Source organism: Pelmatolapia mariae, linkage group LG6 (assembly GCF_036321145.2).
Source record: "Pelmatolapia mariae isolate MD_Pm_ZW linkage group LG6, Pm_UMD_F_2, whole genome shotgun sequence".
Classification (NCBI taxonomy): Eukaryota; Metazoa; Chordata; class Actinopteri; order Cichliformes; family Cichlidae; genus Pelmatolapia; species Pelmatolapia mariae.
The window spans coordinates 2222164-2240493 of record NC_086232.1 but is presented as its reverse complement, the minus strand read 5'-3'; the positions used below and the strand labels follow the sequence as shown (position 1 = coordinate 2240493).

General features: G+C 45.5%; 1 protein-coding gene and 1 pseudogene across 1 annotated transcript; one reads left to right on the top strand and one right to left on the bottom strand.

Annotated features, from left to right (window-relative positions):
* The first annotated feature begins 321 nt into the window (after positions 1-321).
* Positions 322-13404, top strand: LOC134628805 (zinc-binding protein A33-like). Its single transcript, XM_063475566.1, has 10 exons — positions 322-833; positions 3946-4099; positions 7313-7408; positions 10043-10132; positions 10241-10384; positions 11628-11775; positions 12041-12085; positions 12176-12202; positions 12428-12603; positions 12933-13404. Exons 1-10 carry the CDS (start codon positions 322-324, stop codon positions 13299-13301), a joined length of 1761 nt encoding a protein of 586 aa, XP_063331636.1. The 3' UTR covers positions 13302-13404.
* A 2908-nt stretch (positions 13405-16312) lies between these two features.
* Positions 16313-17593, bottom strand: LOC134628804 (uncharacterized; annotated as a pseudogene).
* Between the last annotated feature and the right edge of the window lie 737 nt (positions 17594-18330).

Below are 18330 nucleotides of genomic sequence, written 5' to 3'. Positions count from 1 at the left end.
TGATGGATATTGCTGAAGTGGAGCTTTAGACCAGTAATAATGAGATCATTTTAATGATAGTAATATATGAGCTAAGACTGGGGCTGTTAGGCTGTATCAGACTGCAGGTATCCAGGCTGGACGAGTGAAACCAACCTATCAGTCCAGCTCATCCAGGTTTCAGGATGATCCAAGTTTTCTGATGAAAACTTAATTAGATGAGATCTGAACAGTAAAGCTTTTGAAATTCATGTCTGGGGTATTTATTCGATAGTTTGCTGACCCACACGGTTTAATATTTTTCTAATCTTCTGTCTGTCACTATATGCAGCTTAAAACTAAATGGCTATGTCACTACCTGCTGCCTTCCTGTCTGAAGACCAGTTCACCTGCTCTATCTGTCTGGACGTATTTAACAAACCGGTCACAACACCATGTGGTCACAGTTTCTGCCAAACCTGCATTTCCTCCTACTGGGACGGAAACAAACGGAGTGCAAAATTGTACCAGTGCCCTCTCTGCAAAGAGTCCTTCCTCAAGAGACCACAGCTCCATGTCAACCTGACCCTGAAGGAAATAACTGAACAATTCAAGCAGATGGCCGGCTCTCCTGTGGCTGAAAGACTTGGAGGAATGGAGCCTTCCAGGTCCCCTTCCCATCATAATCAACCACTGTCATCCGGATTCCAGAGGCAGGGGGAGATGCCCGAGAACATCTTTGCAGAAATGATGTCACGTTTTCAGCGCCTGCCAGACCCCGGGCTGCCTCACGCTGCACTCCCCCAAAGCCAGAGTCGAGATGGTGCTCCCTTTGTCAGGACGGAGCATCATGACCCCCCACCGCCTTACCCCAGGTACTGAAATATACTGAAATATTGCATTACAATATATTTGACTGAACCACATTAATAGTAAATGGACTGGATCTTATGTTTTCCAAGTGCTTTATAGATGCCTCATTCACCCGTTCATGCAGCCACCTTTTTCTACACTTCAGTGCTTCCCATGTAGTATCCCATGTTCCCATGTCACACATTCACACTCTGATGGATGTGTCAGCAGCTTGGGGTTACTGTCTTCACTGAGGATATTTGGCACGCAGACTGGTGCAGCCAGGGATTAAACCACCAACACTGTAGCTAGTAGATGAGCTGCTCTACTGATAGATATCTGTTCAGTTTTATTTATATATCTCCAAATCACAGCAGCAGTCACCTGAGGGCCACAATAAGTCTGTAAAGTTGGACTCAATAAATGACTTCACATTTGTAAAGAGACATTCATGAAGTTACCAAATAGTAACAAGCAATCATCCAGAGAAAGGTTTGTCATTAGTGTGTCAGCGGGATGTTTGTGAGAGTAGTGCCAGAACAAAGCATAAATTATTTCTTTTTTTTTTTCTTTTTTCCAAGTTTGACTTTATACCTTTTTAGGTCTATGCCTATAGTGGTGAGGTATGTGGGGGGTTTGCTTCTGCCATCAAAGATGGACATTTTCATATCCTCTACACAGAGTCATGTAAATGTTTGGGCACCCCTGATAATTCTCATATTTTTCTGCATAAATCATTGGTTGTTTGGATCAGCAATTTCATTTAAATATATCATACAGCAGACAAACACAATGATATTTGAGAAGTGAAATGAAGTTTATAGGATTTACAAAAAGTGTGCAATAGTTACTTAAACTAAATTAGGCAGGTGCATAAATTTGGTCACCCTTGTTGTTTTATTGATTTGAATAGCTTTAGCACTAATTATTGAAACATAAAAATTGTTTGGTAAGCTCATTGACCCTTGACCTGCATACACAGGTGAATCCAGTCATGAGAAGGGTATTTAAGGTGGCTAGTTGCAAGTTTTTCTCCTCTTTGCATCTTCTCTCGAGAGTGGCAACATGGGAGCCTCAAAACAACTCTCAAATGACCTGAAAACAAAGATTGTTCAACATCATGGTTTAGGGGAAGGATACAGAAAGCTGTCTCAGAGATTTCAGCTGTCAGTTTCCACTGTGAGGAACATAGCGAGGAAATGGAAGACCACAGGCACAGTTCTGGTTAAGGCCGGAAGAGACAGGTCAAGGAAAATCTTAGATAAGCAGAGGCGAAGGATGGTGAGAACAGTCAGAGTCGACCCACAGACCAGCTCCAAAGACCTACAACATCATCTTGCAGCAGATGGAGTCACTGTGCATCGTTCAACTATTCAGCGCACTTAACACAAGGAGATGCTGTATGTGAGAGTGATGCAGAAGAAGCCTTTTCTCCGCCCACAGCACAAACAGAGCCGCTTTAGGTATGCTTAAGCACATTTGGACAAGCCAGCTTCATTCTGGAATAAGGTGCTGTGGACTGATGAAACTAAAACTGAGTTATTTGGACATAAAAAGAGGCGATATGCATGGCAGAAACTGAACACAGCACTGCTGCCCACAGTAAAATGTGGTGGCGCTTCCATCATGCTGTGGGGATGTGTGGCCAGTGCAGGGACTGGGAAATGAAATTGCTGATCCAAACAACCAATGATTTATGAAGGAAAATCATGAAAATGATCAAGGGTGCCCAAACTTTTGCATACCACTGTAAATGCTATAAGGCTACCACAGAGAGGACCAGATTTACTAAGTGGACGCATTAGCTTGATGCCACAACAGCAGTGGACAAGCAAACCTGATGAGGGAGCGAGAAATCGAAAAAAGAAAAAAACAATCAAATACATACGCATAGGTTTTACGTATCTCACACAAATCAATTAGTTAAACTACAGACACGTCTTAAAAACATATAGGCCTAAACAACCTGCTAATACTTTTCATTCCTTGTGGGTTTGTAAACTAATAACAGTGTTATATGTCGTTTGGCTGCTCTCTCTGTGCTCTGCTGTATGCAGAGATCAGCACCTCGTGGCTGTTTGGTAGTTTGAGCTAAAATGCTTCTGATAGTCTCCTGCTCCCTCCCTGCTCTAAGGGAGTCCTTCCTCACCACGCCGACTTCCTGCTCATAGAGGATCATCTGATTGTTGAACTTTACAACAAAACTACTTTCCAGTATTAAGCACATTTTATGTTTATGCCTGTTTGATAAACAGTCCAGAGCCACAGAGATTCCCTTTGTTACGATGAATAGCACGAGAGTCGTCGTTTACGTTAGAGTGACCTGAGCCCCTCCACTCTTTTTCTTTGAAAAAAAGAAAAAGGTTCAAATGTTTCATCACTTATTGAAATATACACGTTATTAAACCAACTCAGCAGTTTCAAATGATTGAAGAGAAGGCGAGTGGGCTTCTTTAGGTTTGTGAAGACATCCGGCCTGTCATCCACGAGGCTTCTTCACTTTTAAAACAACAGACGCAGACTCTAGTAATGGTTGTCCTCTTGGAAGGAGTACTGAGACTTCTTAACCATTACTAATCGTATTAGTCCTCAAGTGAGACGAGGTTTTAGTACTGATGTTTACAACAGTTGGCCAACAGAAACATTTGTATGGTGCACGTTTCTGGCCTCCTATTCACATTTTTAGACCACTGGAGTATTTTTGCATTACTCACAGCTTAAAAGCATCTTTTGTTTTATACTGGGTGTTGCTCAGGTCACCCACTGTCTAAAACAAGTGTCTCTTGACTGGCTGCCCATTGCAAACAGGAGGTTTGAACAGGAGGTGAGTGGTTGTGCTGTGTTCACAAAGAGTTCTGTGATCTTAAGATATCTCGTCAGTATGACATCATGTACATGTAGGACGGGAAAAAACTGTGTGAAACAGATTGTTTAGAGGAGTGTTTGCCTGTAGTATCAGTGTACATATGACAGGAAATAAGAAAAGCAGAGTAAGGAAACCTTTTATCTAGTGTTAACAGCTAAATGTAACCACACACGTGTCAAACTGTAAACAACTGAATGTCCTGGAAACCAAACGACAGGTTAATCAGTCACTTACATGTTATGTCTTTATTCAAATGTTGACATGTCCAGTGACTCGGATCTGCCACCGTGCCCCATCCACCTGAGAGGTCTGGAATTCTTCTGTCGCACTGATAACGTGTGCGTGTGCAGCACGTGTGCAGAGACGTCAGATCACCTAGGACACAACATCACCCCCGCCAAACGAGAGTGGCACTTGAAGAAGGTTTGTACGTGTCGTGGTTAGCTCACAGCTAACTGGGCCTCACTGACTGGTTTAGCAAAAGTTCTTTTTGAGAGGATTAAACCATCATGCTGCAACTTTGTTGTAGGTTTGGGAATTTTCACAGTTATTGTGATGTTGATATGTATTTCTTTCATTTTCAAAATGTTGAAGGATTTTTTCCTCACAGGCCCCTGATATGCTGTCATGACATGAATCTAATTTTCACAACAGAATAACTGGAACGATGAATTCCAGTTTGCACTGGTATGTCCAAAGGTCAGAGTATCACGTGGAGCTGTGAACATCCTCACTGATAAACTCTGGTCTGGACCACACAGCTGTGCTATCATCCACAGTCTGTTAGAACTATGTCTCTGGTTTTGTGTCTGTGCAGAACCACAGTGGGTTGAAATGAATCCAGATGTGACTGCAGGCTTTCAGCTTTAATTCAGCAGCTTTAGCAAAACTACTGCACTCACTGTTCAGGAATTAAAAGCATCAAGGGCGTAGATTTGGTTTTGGCGTTGGTGGGGACGGATGATTCAACCACCGAGCCCTGCCCTGTTTCTATTTTTCCCCCTTTTTGTCTTTGCTTCTTGATAAAAAAGGAGAAATATACTTGCCTACATATGCTATTCTACATGCTTTTAAACCATTTAAAAATCACAATTCATAGTTTTATATGTGAATTATATAATGTTAAATTACTAATAAACAAATGACTGACTAAGTATTTTAGACTTTAGTTTACTTCAGCCATATTCCATATAAATCAGGTATCATACAAACATAAAAATAGCTTCAAATACAGTCATGACAATAAAAGAATATGACTTTAAGGACTTAACAACATGACTTCAGTTATAGTACACCAACATCTCTTATACATTAGCACTAAGGGAACACTGAATGACCTGGTGGGTTTTGTCCATAAAACTACTCAAGATCTCTCAGCAAAATGATGCAACATTTTAGGCTCTATTGCCCCGATCAAGTCAGCGAGCTGGGATTTTTATTCTAAACATGAACTACTGTTACAGCAACAGACATGAACTACTGGTGTCCCACACAACAACTCAATGTCCACTATGTGAAGGAGCCAAACACATGCCTGCTCCTCTCGTTAACAGAGATAAACTGCTGGCATATTGGTTTTACATCTATACTGTCCAGTCTCTCCTGGTGGACATACAGCAGCATTGTTTAATCTCATTTGAGTCATTGTTAACCTTACCCATCTTTTTAGTCTTCTGAGAGCACTGAAGCTTCTTTCAGCCTCAGTACATGCGTTTTATCCTCAGATTAAAATGATTATTCTGTGCTTGATGTGCCTCACCTTTGGCCCTGGCTCTTCCCCTCTGACTGCACTAGGACATATTGCCACCTGATAAAATAACACATTGATTCGTGCCATATAAAAAGTGAGACATGTCAATTCAGATTCTTTGTCAAATATACACTAATGAATCAATTTACATCAGCAGCCTAACAATTGTCATGATAATAAATACTAGTTAATCTATAGCACCAAAACATCAGTCAGTCACCTGTGACCTCGCCTCTTCACCTCTGTCTGAGCTACAACATGGCAGAGCTGCCTCTGTCACCTGATAAATAACAGTGAGACATTCCACATACATGCAGTCACACATGTGCTTCAAATACAGTCATGAACCATCAAGTCATCATCCAGTTTCACCTGTGATCTTGTATCACCATTACTCTCTGAGCTTTGTGTTGGTTGGAATATTTGCAAAATCATGACTACCTCATGATATTTTGTCTCAAAAATCAACCCTATGAATATGTCAGTACTATTAGGATGAAATTATTGTGTCACCAACATTTTACCGTTAGACATATAATTTTAACAGCGTCTGTAAACTAATATCCTGGCTTGCTCGAGGCTGCAGTTTTCTCTGACAGTTTCAATCAAAATTAGAAATGCTGCTCTGAGACTGAGAGAACTAACAGTGCTGCCTGTTGTGCAGTTAGTTTCCAAAACACGTTATTCATGGTTACATACAATTTTAGACTGATGTGGGCCAAAGCCGAGCATAGCCTGTAACGTTATTATGACGGACACATTTTATGAGTGAACTTGGCTTTAAGTGACTTACAGGTTTCTTTAAAAATACTTTCTTATATCCAGGTTCTTCCTTTTCGCTGCCATCCTCCTCTCCTCCTCGCAGCGCAGGCTTGCCGCTGCTAAAACTAAACAGAGAGTTCCCTGAAAGGCACAGCCAATCACATTGGCCATATTTGTCACATGACGTAGGACTCCAGTAGAGAACGTAATTTAACTCTTTGTGCACCGCTGGGTGAATGAGAGCTAGAAAGATCGTTTTTTTCTTTCTATCGGGTTTGATTTTCTTTACTCGAAGAGATCAAATTATTGGTGGGGACAATTCAATAATCGCTGGATATTGGTGGGGACATGTCCCTTCCGTCCCTGCCAAATCTACGCCCTCGAGAAGCATTTCTACACAGTCTCACTTTTTCAGAGGCTCAAGGTGAACTAGATTATTTTCAACATTTTAATTTTTAAAATGTGAATTATGTATTAATACACCTACATTTAAATATAAGACTTGTATTTAATATTTTAATGAAAAACGGCTCCCTGATGTTTCGAACCCTAAACTGTAACCATCTCCAGTTGCTGCTTGTTCGTGTGTCTCTGTGCCTTCAGTTTTGTATTCAATAAGCTGCTCTATAGAGTTGAGTTAGGGTGACAGACTCCATTTCTTTAAGGAGCTTGGAAAGAAAAGCGTCTGGACTTCTTTAAGTTGCTTGAAGACGTTTCACCTCTCATCCGAGAAGCTTCTTCAGTTCGAGGATCAAATGGTGGAGAGTCCCAGATTTAAACCCAGTGGGAGTTTCCCCCCAATCATGTCTGCAGCATTTGGGTAAATCTGAGCAGTGAGTGCAGCCCTCACTCATCAGAATTCATACTACTTCTGTCAGCAGTGACACAGATACCTGGTTCCACCGTTTTGTCAAACCCCTTGAATTAAAGCTGAAGATCTACACTTCAATCATGTATTCAGTGTTTGTCAGTTGACACTCCCACAGTTGATTTTAAATCAAAGTTACAAAAACTGTCTTTGACAAACAAACTGTGCATCTAATTGTATATAAACATGCAACTGCAGCAGAGCATGTTTAATGCGTTGGTTATTAGACACAGTGTGTGTTTTCTGTCTCATACAGGCTCAGTTAGGTATTACTGAGGCGGAGCTAAAGGAGCTCATCAGTGAGAGAGAGAGGAAAGTGGAGGAGGTACACAGCTCCCTGCGAGAGATAAAGGTGAGTGATGTGGTGTTGTGGAGGTAAGCATTAACGACACAGAGCTCTCAGTTCTCACTCCTTCTTTTATTCCTCTCCAACATCAACTGCACATCTCGCGCCACAAAACACAGGAACACACTTCCTCAACACTGGGTGTGAGTGGAGCCCTCTAGTGGTCCACCACACATGCCCCCCCCCCCCCCCCCCCCGCCCCCCCCCCCACCCCCCAAACACCCAGCAGAACTAGTCCAGGACCCGGGGCTTAAGCAAACGGCCGGAACGGCTGAACCAGAAAAAGCTGCAGACGACTCGGACTCTGTTGATTGTGGGTCGCTCCTGGGGGAAAAAACAGAATCCATCAGCCCGGTGGCAGGTGGGCGGCCGCGGCGAGGGGCCTGGGCCGGGACCACCTGATCCTCTTGCATAACATGTGCAGGCTTAAGTCTGTCAACAGAGACAGCCAGCGCAGACTTGGCTGCGGAAAACGCCTGGACGCGTTCCGGCAGCCAGTCAACAGGATCTTTGGCTGTTTTACCTTTTAAGGCAGCATAGAGTGGCTGTAGCAGGTGTGCAGCTCTGGGGAGAAAACGGTTGTAAAACTTTATCATCCCCAAGAACTCCTGCAACGCTTTAACCGACGTGGGACGCGGAAAAGCCGAAACAGCCTGGACTCTGTCGGGCAACGGAACCACACCTTCAGCGGAAATGCGGTGCCCAAACTGGCACTTGGAAGGGTTGATGATCAGGCCGTGCGCTGCCAAATGCTGGAAAACCTCGCGCAGATGGGACTCGTGCTGGCTCGCTGAGCAGCTGGCCACCAATATATCGTCCAGATAAACAAAAACGAACGGCAGCCCGCGCAAAACGGAGTCCATCAGCCGCTGAAAGGTCTGGGCGGCACCTTTCAGGCCAAACGGCATGCGCAAAAACTCGAACAAGCCGAAGGGGGTAATGACAGCGGTTTTAGGAACGTCTTCTGCGCGCACGGGAACTTGGTGATACCCCCGCACCAAGTCAATTTTAGAAAAAATCGACGTTCCGGCGAGATTGGCAGAAAAATCCTGAATGTGGGGGATGGGGTAACGGTCATTCTCCGTGGCATTATTTAAACGGCGGAAATCTCCGCATGGCCACCACCGACCGTCCGATTTGGGCACCATGTGAAGCAGGGAGGCCCATGCACTGTTCGAACGCTGTACAATGCCAAGGCGCTCCATGGCTGCAAACTCTTCCCGAGCGACGGACAGCTTCACGGAGTCGAGGCGGCGCGCGCGCGTGAACACCGGGGGCCCGACCGTGGGAATATAATGCTCAACCAGAGCAGCCTTTCTGTATTGCCAGCGGTCGCGGCTGCTACGGCGCGCTGGCGGGTCCGTTTCCCTGGGCCGTGAAAGCGCAAGGTGGCAGGCAGCGACGCGCTCTGTCGCCAAAACGCTGATGGTAGAAACAGATGGTCTCTCTGCGGTGCCGGCGTGTAGCAATCCCTGCCGTCAGCAAGGGGGCGGATGCTCCGGGGGAGGCAGGCGGAGGCGTGGAAGGTGCCGCCGGCGAGTCTGTAGCCAGGGCGTGAACGTCGAAAGTGCGGCTAGCCAGGAGAATGCGATCCGCTTCTTCAGCCAGGGAGCGATAATCCTTCGCAGGCACAAGCGGGGAGTTTGCGAGGACAGTTCTCACGGCGGCCGGTAGTTGGCGGAGGAAGAGGTGGACGAAGAGGAATCCCCCGTCATCCGGCCCGAGCAACGATAGCATGTTCTCCATGAGCTCGAGCACGGTACCGCCACCCAGGCCTGACAGGTTGAGGAGCTGTTCGGCTCGTTCAGCATCGGAGAGGGCATAGCGCCGAAGAAGCAGCTCTTTAAGGGCGGCGTATTTCCCTTGGGCGGGTGGGTCCCGGAGGAGCGTCATCGCGCGACGGGTGGCCAGCGGGTCGAGCGAGGCCACCACATGGTGATACTTCGTATCGTCAGCCGAGATGCCGCGAAGGGCGAACTGAGCCTCCACGTGTACGAACCATGACGGGGGGTCATGGAGCCAAAAGTCCGGCAGTTTCAGCGCCACAGCGAACGCAGCTGCAACAGGAGGCGGAGGACCGGCGGCCGCTGATGCATCCATAGCGGAGTCTGCGTTATCTGCGGCCCGTTGCATGCTCGAGTCAGGGGTCACCAATGTGGAGGTAAGCATTAACGACACAGAGCTCTCAGTTCTCACTCCTTCTTTTATTCCTCTCCAACATCAACTGCACATCTCGCGCCACAAAACACAGGAACACACTTCCTCAACACTGGGTGTGAGTGGAGCCCTCTAGTGGTCCACCACAGTGTCAACACGACTGCAGGAAGAAGCTTCGCGTATGGATCGTATGTGTTTATTCTCTAACACGTGCACTTTGTTTGTTTGTTTTGTTAAGATAGCATGCTACATTGTTCCAGGAGCCAATCAGAGAGCAGAGATCTTTAGCTGACACTTGTCCTTTAAAACAGTTTGCGTTCATGTGGCCGAGCTGTTCATGTCTTATGAAATATCTCAGAAAAGAAAATGACAGAATAGACACTAAAAGTGAGCACACTTTAGTTTGTCACATTTTGCATTTATGGCTGTCTCTGAATTCTTCTTTTCTACTTTTCTGCTGGTGTCGGTTCGTGCTTTAATCAGGATGCTGCAGAGAGAGAGACGGATGGAGTCGTTTGTGCTTTTTCCAAGCTGATCTCCAGCGTGGAGCACTGCCAAGCTGAAGTCTTGGAGGTGACCAACTACAGAGACAATCATACTGCACACACTGTTTAAATTAACTCAAAGTAGACGAGACATTTGTAGGTATATTCATGAACACACGCTTTCTGTGGCACCCAGGTGATAGAGATGACTCTTCGAGCGGCAGAGCACAGAGCTCAGAGTGTGCTGAGAGAGCTGGAAGAAGAAATAGCTGAGCTTAAACGGAGGAGCACAACACTAAGTCAGCTGGCTCTGTCTGAGGACTACATATTCTTTCTCAAGGTATGAATAAATAATGAAATGAGGCACCAGATAAAATAATACAGACGTAATACATTTGCAGTGCTCCACTAGTTACTCCCAATAACAGATCCAGAAAGTAGCTATAAGTCCAGTTAAGGAATATACTGACGAGGTGAGAATTGAGATGCAGAAATGTGAAACCCTGGATCAGGATTACTCCTAATGCTAGAGGCACTAGCTGCTGGGAGACATGAAAATGTCTTCTCCACTCACTTTTTTTTACTCCTAATGCTTTTATGTTATTGTTTGCATAAAACTACCAAATGATTGTCAGAGAATTTTGAACTTTGAGAGCCACGGTTACACGGTTAGTACTAAAAGCCAGTGTTTGTTAGGGTGCAGACACGTGACCAGGGAGGAGAGGGTTGTAGAGGTGCTCGTGGTGGCAACAGCAACGAGTGAATAAAGCTGATGAGCGTTGCCCATTCAGTTGCTAGAGGTTGCTGTTAGTCAGTGGGAAATTTCTTCCTCAAGCCTTGGAGCAGTCGACCAGAGCATTCCCCAACCAGCTGGCAAAAAAAGTTTCATTTGGTCAGCAGCATATTGTAGCACTGTAGTTTACTGGAATTGACAGATTCACTGAGCTGAAGTGAAACAGTGAAAACGCTGCACAAACAAGAAAAAGAGAAGATTAGGCTTAAACTAAATGTTGTGTCTTTTGAAACACATCGGCTGTGGCTGAGGCACGACTTCTACTTTGTAGGCATTTCTGGTTTGTGCCACACCTTATACTCCTGCTCAGCCAGTAGGTAGTCAGTAGCAATCTGCTAGTAACCAAAGCATTTACTGGGAGGTTTTTGATGCAAACTCCAGGAACCACTGCCAACTACCTTTCCAGCAGAAACTACTGATGTTTGCAGATGTAATCTGCAGTGAGGGGAGGGAGTGCATGGACAAGAGTCTGAAAACAAGCAGACATGCTCTGGAGAGAAGAGAGACTGAAGGTCAGTAGAACCTGGACAGAGTTCAATGAGAGGGAGACAGGTGAACATGTAAGGAGTACATGGATGAGTTTGAAGGACAGTGAATGAGAGAGGTTCAGTAGAGAGTGCAGCCAGGGTGGACCTTTTCCTAAACCGCAGATGAAAATGAAATAGGTGATTATTGGAATTAGTTATTTGGCCCTAACTAACTGGAACTTGGCTACTTTGACCATATAGTATGATTAACATGATATGTAACATAGACTATATGTCTTTATGACATTCCCATCCCCCTGCAGACGTTCCCTGCCCTGTCTGCACCTCGGCAGGCTAAGAACTGGTCCGGAGTCTCTGTGTCATCTCAGCTGACGTCAGGTGTGATTCTCAGGTCTGTCAATCAGATGATGGAGCAGTTTCACAAAGAGCTGCGAATACTGCCAGAAATCTGTAAGTCTTTATTCCCACCTCAAGTTAACCTGGGCAGTAAAGTCATGTTGAAAATTCTAAAGAGCATATAGTGTCTCTAAACCTTTACAACTCAATGGAACGTCTGTACAATAGCAACATCTTCAATTTGGCATTTTGGTAGCCAAAAAAAGACCATCCTAGCCTTACTGTAATTCTAAGTTCAAACTCTGAATGATCATGTTTTCATTTACAAACATCAAATATTAACTGAACATTACAAAAATGTGTCTCTCCTTACTGGTAGGTCAGCAATCGTCATCACACCAGTCTTTATCTAGACCCAACCCGAGTAAGTGTTTTAATGACAGCACACAATTCTTTATATGTTAATAGTCTTCTTCAAATAAATGACTTGAAGAAAATGTCATTTTCTTTGCAGAGGTTAGGAGGGTTCAAGAATATGCAGGTATGGACTTAAATCCTTTTAGCATTTACTTTTGTTTGAGCCCCGCGCTAAACTGGCAGGTTTTTAGAAACTCCATTTCAAAGACATTTTGGCATTTACAGTTTTCTGTCCAACTTGTGTGTTCTAAAGTACCGGATATCATTCATCTTTAACCCAAACTCAAGTCAAGTCAGCAGTGTTACAGGATGGAGGAACTAACCATTGCTCTATCACTGTATCTGTCAGTTGACATCACTTTGGATCACACCACAGCCCACCCACGTCTCACCGTCTCAGCAGATGGGAAGAGGGTTCACTGTGGAGATCGCCATCAGGTGGTACCAGACAACCCGAAACGCTTTGACCGGGTAGTGTGTGTGCTGGCCAACCAGGGCTTCAACTCAGGGCGCCATTACTGGGAGGTAGGCAATATGGAAACAAGCTCTTTTAGTTTAAACTCTCAGTCTCTATGTACAAACAAAGCAGTCCATCTGATGGGGACATGGAGACATGAGCAAGGGGAGCTTTATGACATCTTGAGTTTAGTGAGAAGGTTTTATGTGAATATGTGTTTCTTTTTGCTAAATTACTGTTTAATTAGTGTTTTTTATTTCCTTTTTTAACATATGGGGGATCTCCCATCATAACTGGAAAAACTATGACATCCACATTAAAGATCAAAGCGCACTGCAAATTCGGTGTCCAATGTCTAAATCACTTGCGGCATCATTACCACAATGTCCTCTTACAGGTGGAGGTAGGGGGGAAGACTGATTGGGACCTGGGCGTGGCCAGTCGGTCCATCAACCGTAAGGGTAAAATCACCGTGAGCCCCGCCCATGGATTCTGGTTTCTCAGCCTTCGGGATCAGTCCGAGTTTGCCTTCAGAACAGAACCATCGACCAACTTGACGGTTCACATCAGACCATCCCGGGTCGGAATCTATGTTGACTATGACAAGGGACTGTTGTCCTTCTACAACGTAGATGCCAAAGTGCTAATGTTTACATTCACAGATAGTTTTTCTGACACCATCCATCCATTCTTCAGCCCCTGTACAAATAAATCAGGACGAAATGAGGCTCCACTAATCATCTGTCCTGTTGCAATGACAGAATGATAAACTATATCAAGTGCTTCAAAGTACTGCTTCAAGACTTGGATACAGAAACATCTGCAACTAATAACCGATCATTTTATTCTTTGCAGCACAATAAAGAAGAATATGGCCTTTGGTTAGCATATGCTAAAGCTGCCATTGTGATTAATATTGGCACAAAATGTGAAATTCTTTCTGGAAAATACAGACACTGCATCCTTCAAACTAAAGACGAGCAAGGCCATCTGGCCTGCTGTCAGCCTCAGCTCAACGGCCTGCATTACTGATGGCATGGAGTCGCATTAGTGCCTGTGGATTTGGCAGTTTACACTTCTGGAAAGGCACACTTACTACATCATGAAACAAAAATGGCACCAAAGAAGAGCCAGGACTGTTATATCAGAAAGTGCTCTCCTCAGTTGTCAGACATTTAGAGACTGCTGCACAGACCTCCTGAAAGCTGCGTCCTCAAAAAGAAACACTTCATTGTGTTCCTAAAGTTGGACTTAAGGATTTCTTATAGGATGTGTTGCTGTCATCACATTAAAAATGGGAAAATATTTTCCTTAAAATATTTACAATGGCCATATTTTGGTCATGAATCAGTGTGTGTGTTGGTATGTCTGGACTACATTTTTTATGTGTGCTCTGTGCCTTTAAGAGTCTCTGCAGTCTCTCCTTTTTCTGATTGGCTGCCGCTGTCTCCAGCAGACCTGTCCTCAGCTGCCCAAGTCATAGTATTTAATCCTGGTGTGTGTTCTGACAACAACTAGGATTGGTGTATAGTACTGTAAATAGCTTTGTCTATTTGTAAACAGCACTGAAGCCCATTTACTCTTGTACGCTTTCTCTTGTTTATTAAATTTGGGAGTTTGGGGTAGCGCTTGTCCTTGTCTAGTTTAGGTAGCACTTCTTTGAAAAAGCTTGTTTCCTTTGTTACTTTGGCTGATTTTGGTTCACCCTGGAGCTTCTGCTTTCAGTTTTGGTACGACTGGTGTAGCAATAAACCTCACCTTTATCTGTGACTCGGCTGTTTCTGACTTTGGGGACCAGGGCACCTTTTTTAAACCCTTATGTTGCGCTCCTGTACCTCCAGAGCGGGGCGTGACAATATGTTCTCTGTGTTAATGTCCTATTCTGTGTTCTGTTGATTTACAAATCATTTGGGAGTAGAGTCAGTGGAATTTTTGAACGAGGGTTTTACACATATGTGATTCGGAGCACGGCTGCACTATAATGTAAGAATGATGTTTGCCAACTGTTCTTGATTATTATTTTGTCTTTATAAATTCTTAGACTAATTAAATAAGTATAATTGATGTGATTTGATCATTATTATGTGATTATGAATATAATTTGATTCTGCTTTTGCTTTTCTTCTTTAAAATACTTTAAAAAACTCCAGCAACTAAAAGACTAAATTGTGGACATTCCCTTTGTAACCCTTTGTGAAGTTAAGAATTTGAGCATTAACCAGTTTTAGTGTGAATAGCTCTTACTGGTTGCAGGCCCATGTGACCTACTGTCCAGAACCCTAAAATGAACCGGGTTAGTTACCGGTTGGTTAATTACCAAGCTGCCATAATGAATGTGGCTGATGGAGGCCCGGCTTTCTTTTATCAGAGAAAAGCAGGGATGGCACTCGGACAGTGGGGCAGTGAGAGCCGAGCGAGTCCCCTCACACACGTCTGCTCCATCTGAACTCTGCACTGGCTGCTGGGTAGTACTCGTAGGATCAGACATTAGGACTCTGGAAACAGAGATCCAGTCCAGACTTCCTGTACAGGTACGCTGGTCAGAGGTCGACGTACTGTGGGACTGCACTCTCTCTGTTATGCAGATAAAAAGGATCTACTTGTCGTAGCTATCTTAGCGACTTCAAACATGTCTTTGTTATTTCCTTGTTCCTTTCTGTGACATGTGACAAGCATGGTTCGAATATTTGGAATTATTTCCATGGATGACTTTTACACGGTCACAGTGCAAAATGCTGATGTTTCTGATTAAAGACTTTAAGATGCAATTAAAGATATGCTTCCTTATGACAGTACCAAGTGTGACTATGGTCCAGGGACAGACCCCTGACCCCTGACCAGGAACCCGTGACTGATTTTACATTTGTGCAGATCTAAAACAGATAACTAAAATGTAAAAATGTCGACTCTTTAGATACGATAAGAGCCAATCAGGAACCTGACCTCTTAAACTGACTGAATCATGAAACCTTTTAATTCAAATGTCATTAACAAAAGTATCAAACCCAGCAGTGAGCAGGGGCGGACTGGGCATCTGTGGATTCTGGAGAATCACAGAACAGCCGGTACTCCAGGAAGGCGGGCGGGCCGGCCCACCACTCTCCACGCATGCTTTCAACACCTGTTCCCCCCCCACTAATCTCTTTCACCCTCCAGTACTCTAGGGTGCAGCACTGCACCTCTAAGTTGGATGCCAGCTGCATTGGCTGTGGCCGCTAGGCAAGGAGAAGAAGATGTGGAGTAGGAGGCAAAGATGGTGGAAAGAAACTATGTAAAATGCGGCTGCAAGTAAAAAAAGGAAAGAAAAGGGTGGGGCTGAGAAGGCAAGAGAAAAAAAATTGCGGGCATTAAATGCTGAAGCCTCTAAATGTCACAGACTAACGAATAGTTATGTCTATAACTTCTGTTCCCTGAAGGAGAGGAACGAGGTACAACACATAAGTATGGGATATCACGCCCTCGCGTGTCCTGGCTGAAGAAACCTTTATTCACGCCTTTAAGGCAGATGACGTGTGATGACACGCGCACGGCCCCGCCTGCACATATAGCCGCTGTCATCACAGTCATCCCTCAGTTCGATAGCCGCTCTTCACCGAGCCAAACTGCTCAGTGGGGCCACCTTGTGTTGTACCTCGTTCCTCTCCTTCAGGGAACAGAAGTTATAGACATAACTATTCGTTCCCTTTCAGTCGATTCACTCGGTACAACACATAAGTATGGGACATATATACACGCCCCGCAGAGCAGCCACCGAACTGGAATTGGACCACCACATCCTTAGTGAGTGGTAGACCCAGCAGAAAGGACAGCATGAGCCACCGAAGGGGCTGTAACGTCCAACCGATAAAACCGCACAAAAGTGTGCGGTGATGCCTAACTAGCTGCCGCACAAATATCAGCTACAGGCACCCCTTTAAAAAGAGCCCATGAGGTTGCCATCTCCCTGGTGGAATGAGCCCTCACCCTGTGGGACAAAGCAAGACCTCTGGTGCCGTATGCCAGTGAGATACTGTAGCTTCTATAATCCAGTGGGACAGCCTCTGTTTGGACAGAGCTCTACCTCTTTTTGGATTAGCGAAGCAGACAAACAGCTGGTCACATAAACGCACATTCTGAGTGCGCTCAATGTAGGTGCATAGCACACGCACTGGACAAAGAGAATGCATCCTCCTCTGCTCCTCAGACGCAAAAGGAGGGGAGCAAAAGCTCAGCAACTCAAACTCCATTGAGCTATAAGATGCAGGCATGATCTTGGGAAAATAGGCAGCATTTGGACGCAATACGACCTTGTGGCCATCAGGAGAGGACTGTGTGCAGGAGGGATGCACAGACAGCGCATGAAGGTCACCGACTCACTTTGCCGAAGCCAAAGCAAGAAGTAATGGTACCAGACTCAATGGGTTCAAATGGGGGGCTACAAAGGGCCTCCAGCACCAAAGACAAGTCCCAAGCAGGGACACTGGACTTAAACACGGGCCTCAGCCGGCGAACCCCTTTCAGAAAACGTATGGCGAGGGGATGTGCACCTGGTGTCACCCCGTCAAAGCCAATATGACAAGCAGATATAGCTGCTAAATAAACCTTAATTGTCGAAAATGAAAGGCCCTTATCCAGCAGCTCCTGCAGGAATGTCAAAACATCCACAATAGAGCACTGAAATGGGAGAGTGTGGCGGTCCTGGCACCATTGCTCGAAGGCTCGCCATTTGTAAGCGTACAAGCCTCTAGTAGATGAGGCCCTAGCTCTCTGAATTGTCTCTATCACACTAGGTGGCAAACCCTTAGCAATCAAGTTTAACCTCTCAGCAGGTAAGCATGAAGGCGCCACAGATCTGGGCGCGGATGAAACACTTCTCCTCCCGCCTGAGAGAGGAGATCCCTGCGGAGAGGAAGCTGCCAAGGACTCGCTGCTAGCAGGCTGATTATCTCTGCATACCACGACCTTGTGGGCCACCAAGGGGCCACTAGAATCAGAGAGAGGGAATGCCGACGCACTCTCTCTAGAACTGGAGATATCATTTCCACTGGGGGAAATGCATACAGGAGCACGTCCAGCCATTGGTGCGCTAGCGCGTCCAAGCCCAAGGGTGCATCGTAGTCGATTATGGAGAAGAACAGGGGGCAGTGAGTATTTACCCTGGAAGCAAAAAGATCTATTTGCGCCTTGCCAAATAGATCCCAAATCTGAGCCACTATTAAAGGGTGTAACCTCCATTCTTTCACCAGAGGACCCCCCCTGGAGAGAAGGTCCGGCCCCAGGTTCAGGTGGCCCGGGACATGGGTGGCTCTTAGAGACAGAAAATGAACACTGCACCACAACAGCAGAGAGCGAGACAGGGGAAGAGAGCGTATTCCTCCCTGCCTGTTTATGTAAGACACCACTGTTGAATTGTCCATCCTGACTAAGACATGCTGGCCCTCCAGGACTGGACGGAAATGTTTTAGAGCTAAGAACACTGCTAACAGCTCTAAGTGGTTGATGTGCAGCTGGCGCTGGGCTGCGGACCAGATCCCTCTCACTGATGCACCCTCGCACAGAGCTCCCCACCCTCTTAGGGAAGCATCTGTGGACATCACCTTGCGAAACAACACCCTCCCAATCCGAGAGCCCTGATGCAGCAGCCTGGGCTCCCTCCAAGGACGGAGAGCTAGCATGCAAGACGCGGTTACCGGCAGCCTCCTCCGGAGGTGACGCGACGCACACAAACGGTGAGAGAGATATGGGGGCCCAGTCCTGGCGCAGGGCGCCGCCAGTGCATCGAGCCACCTGGGGGACTCTTCAACTGGTGGGGGAGG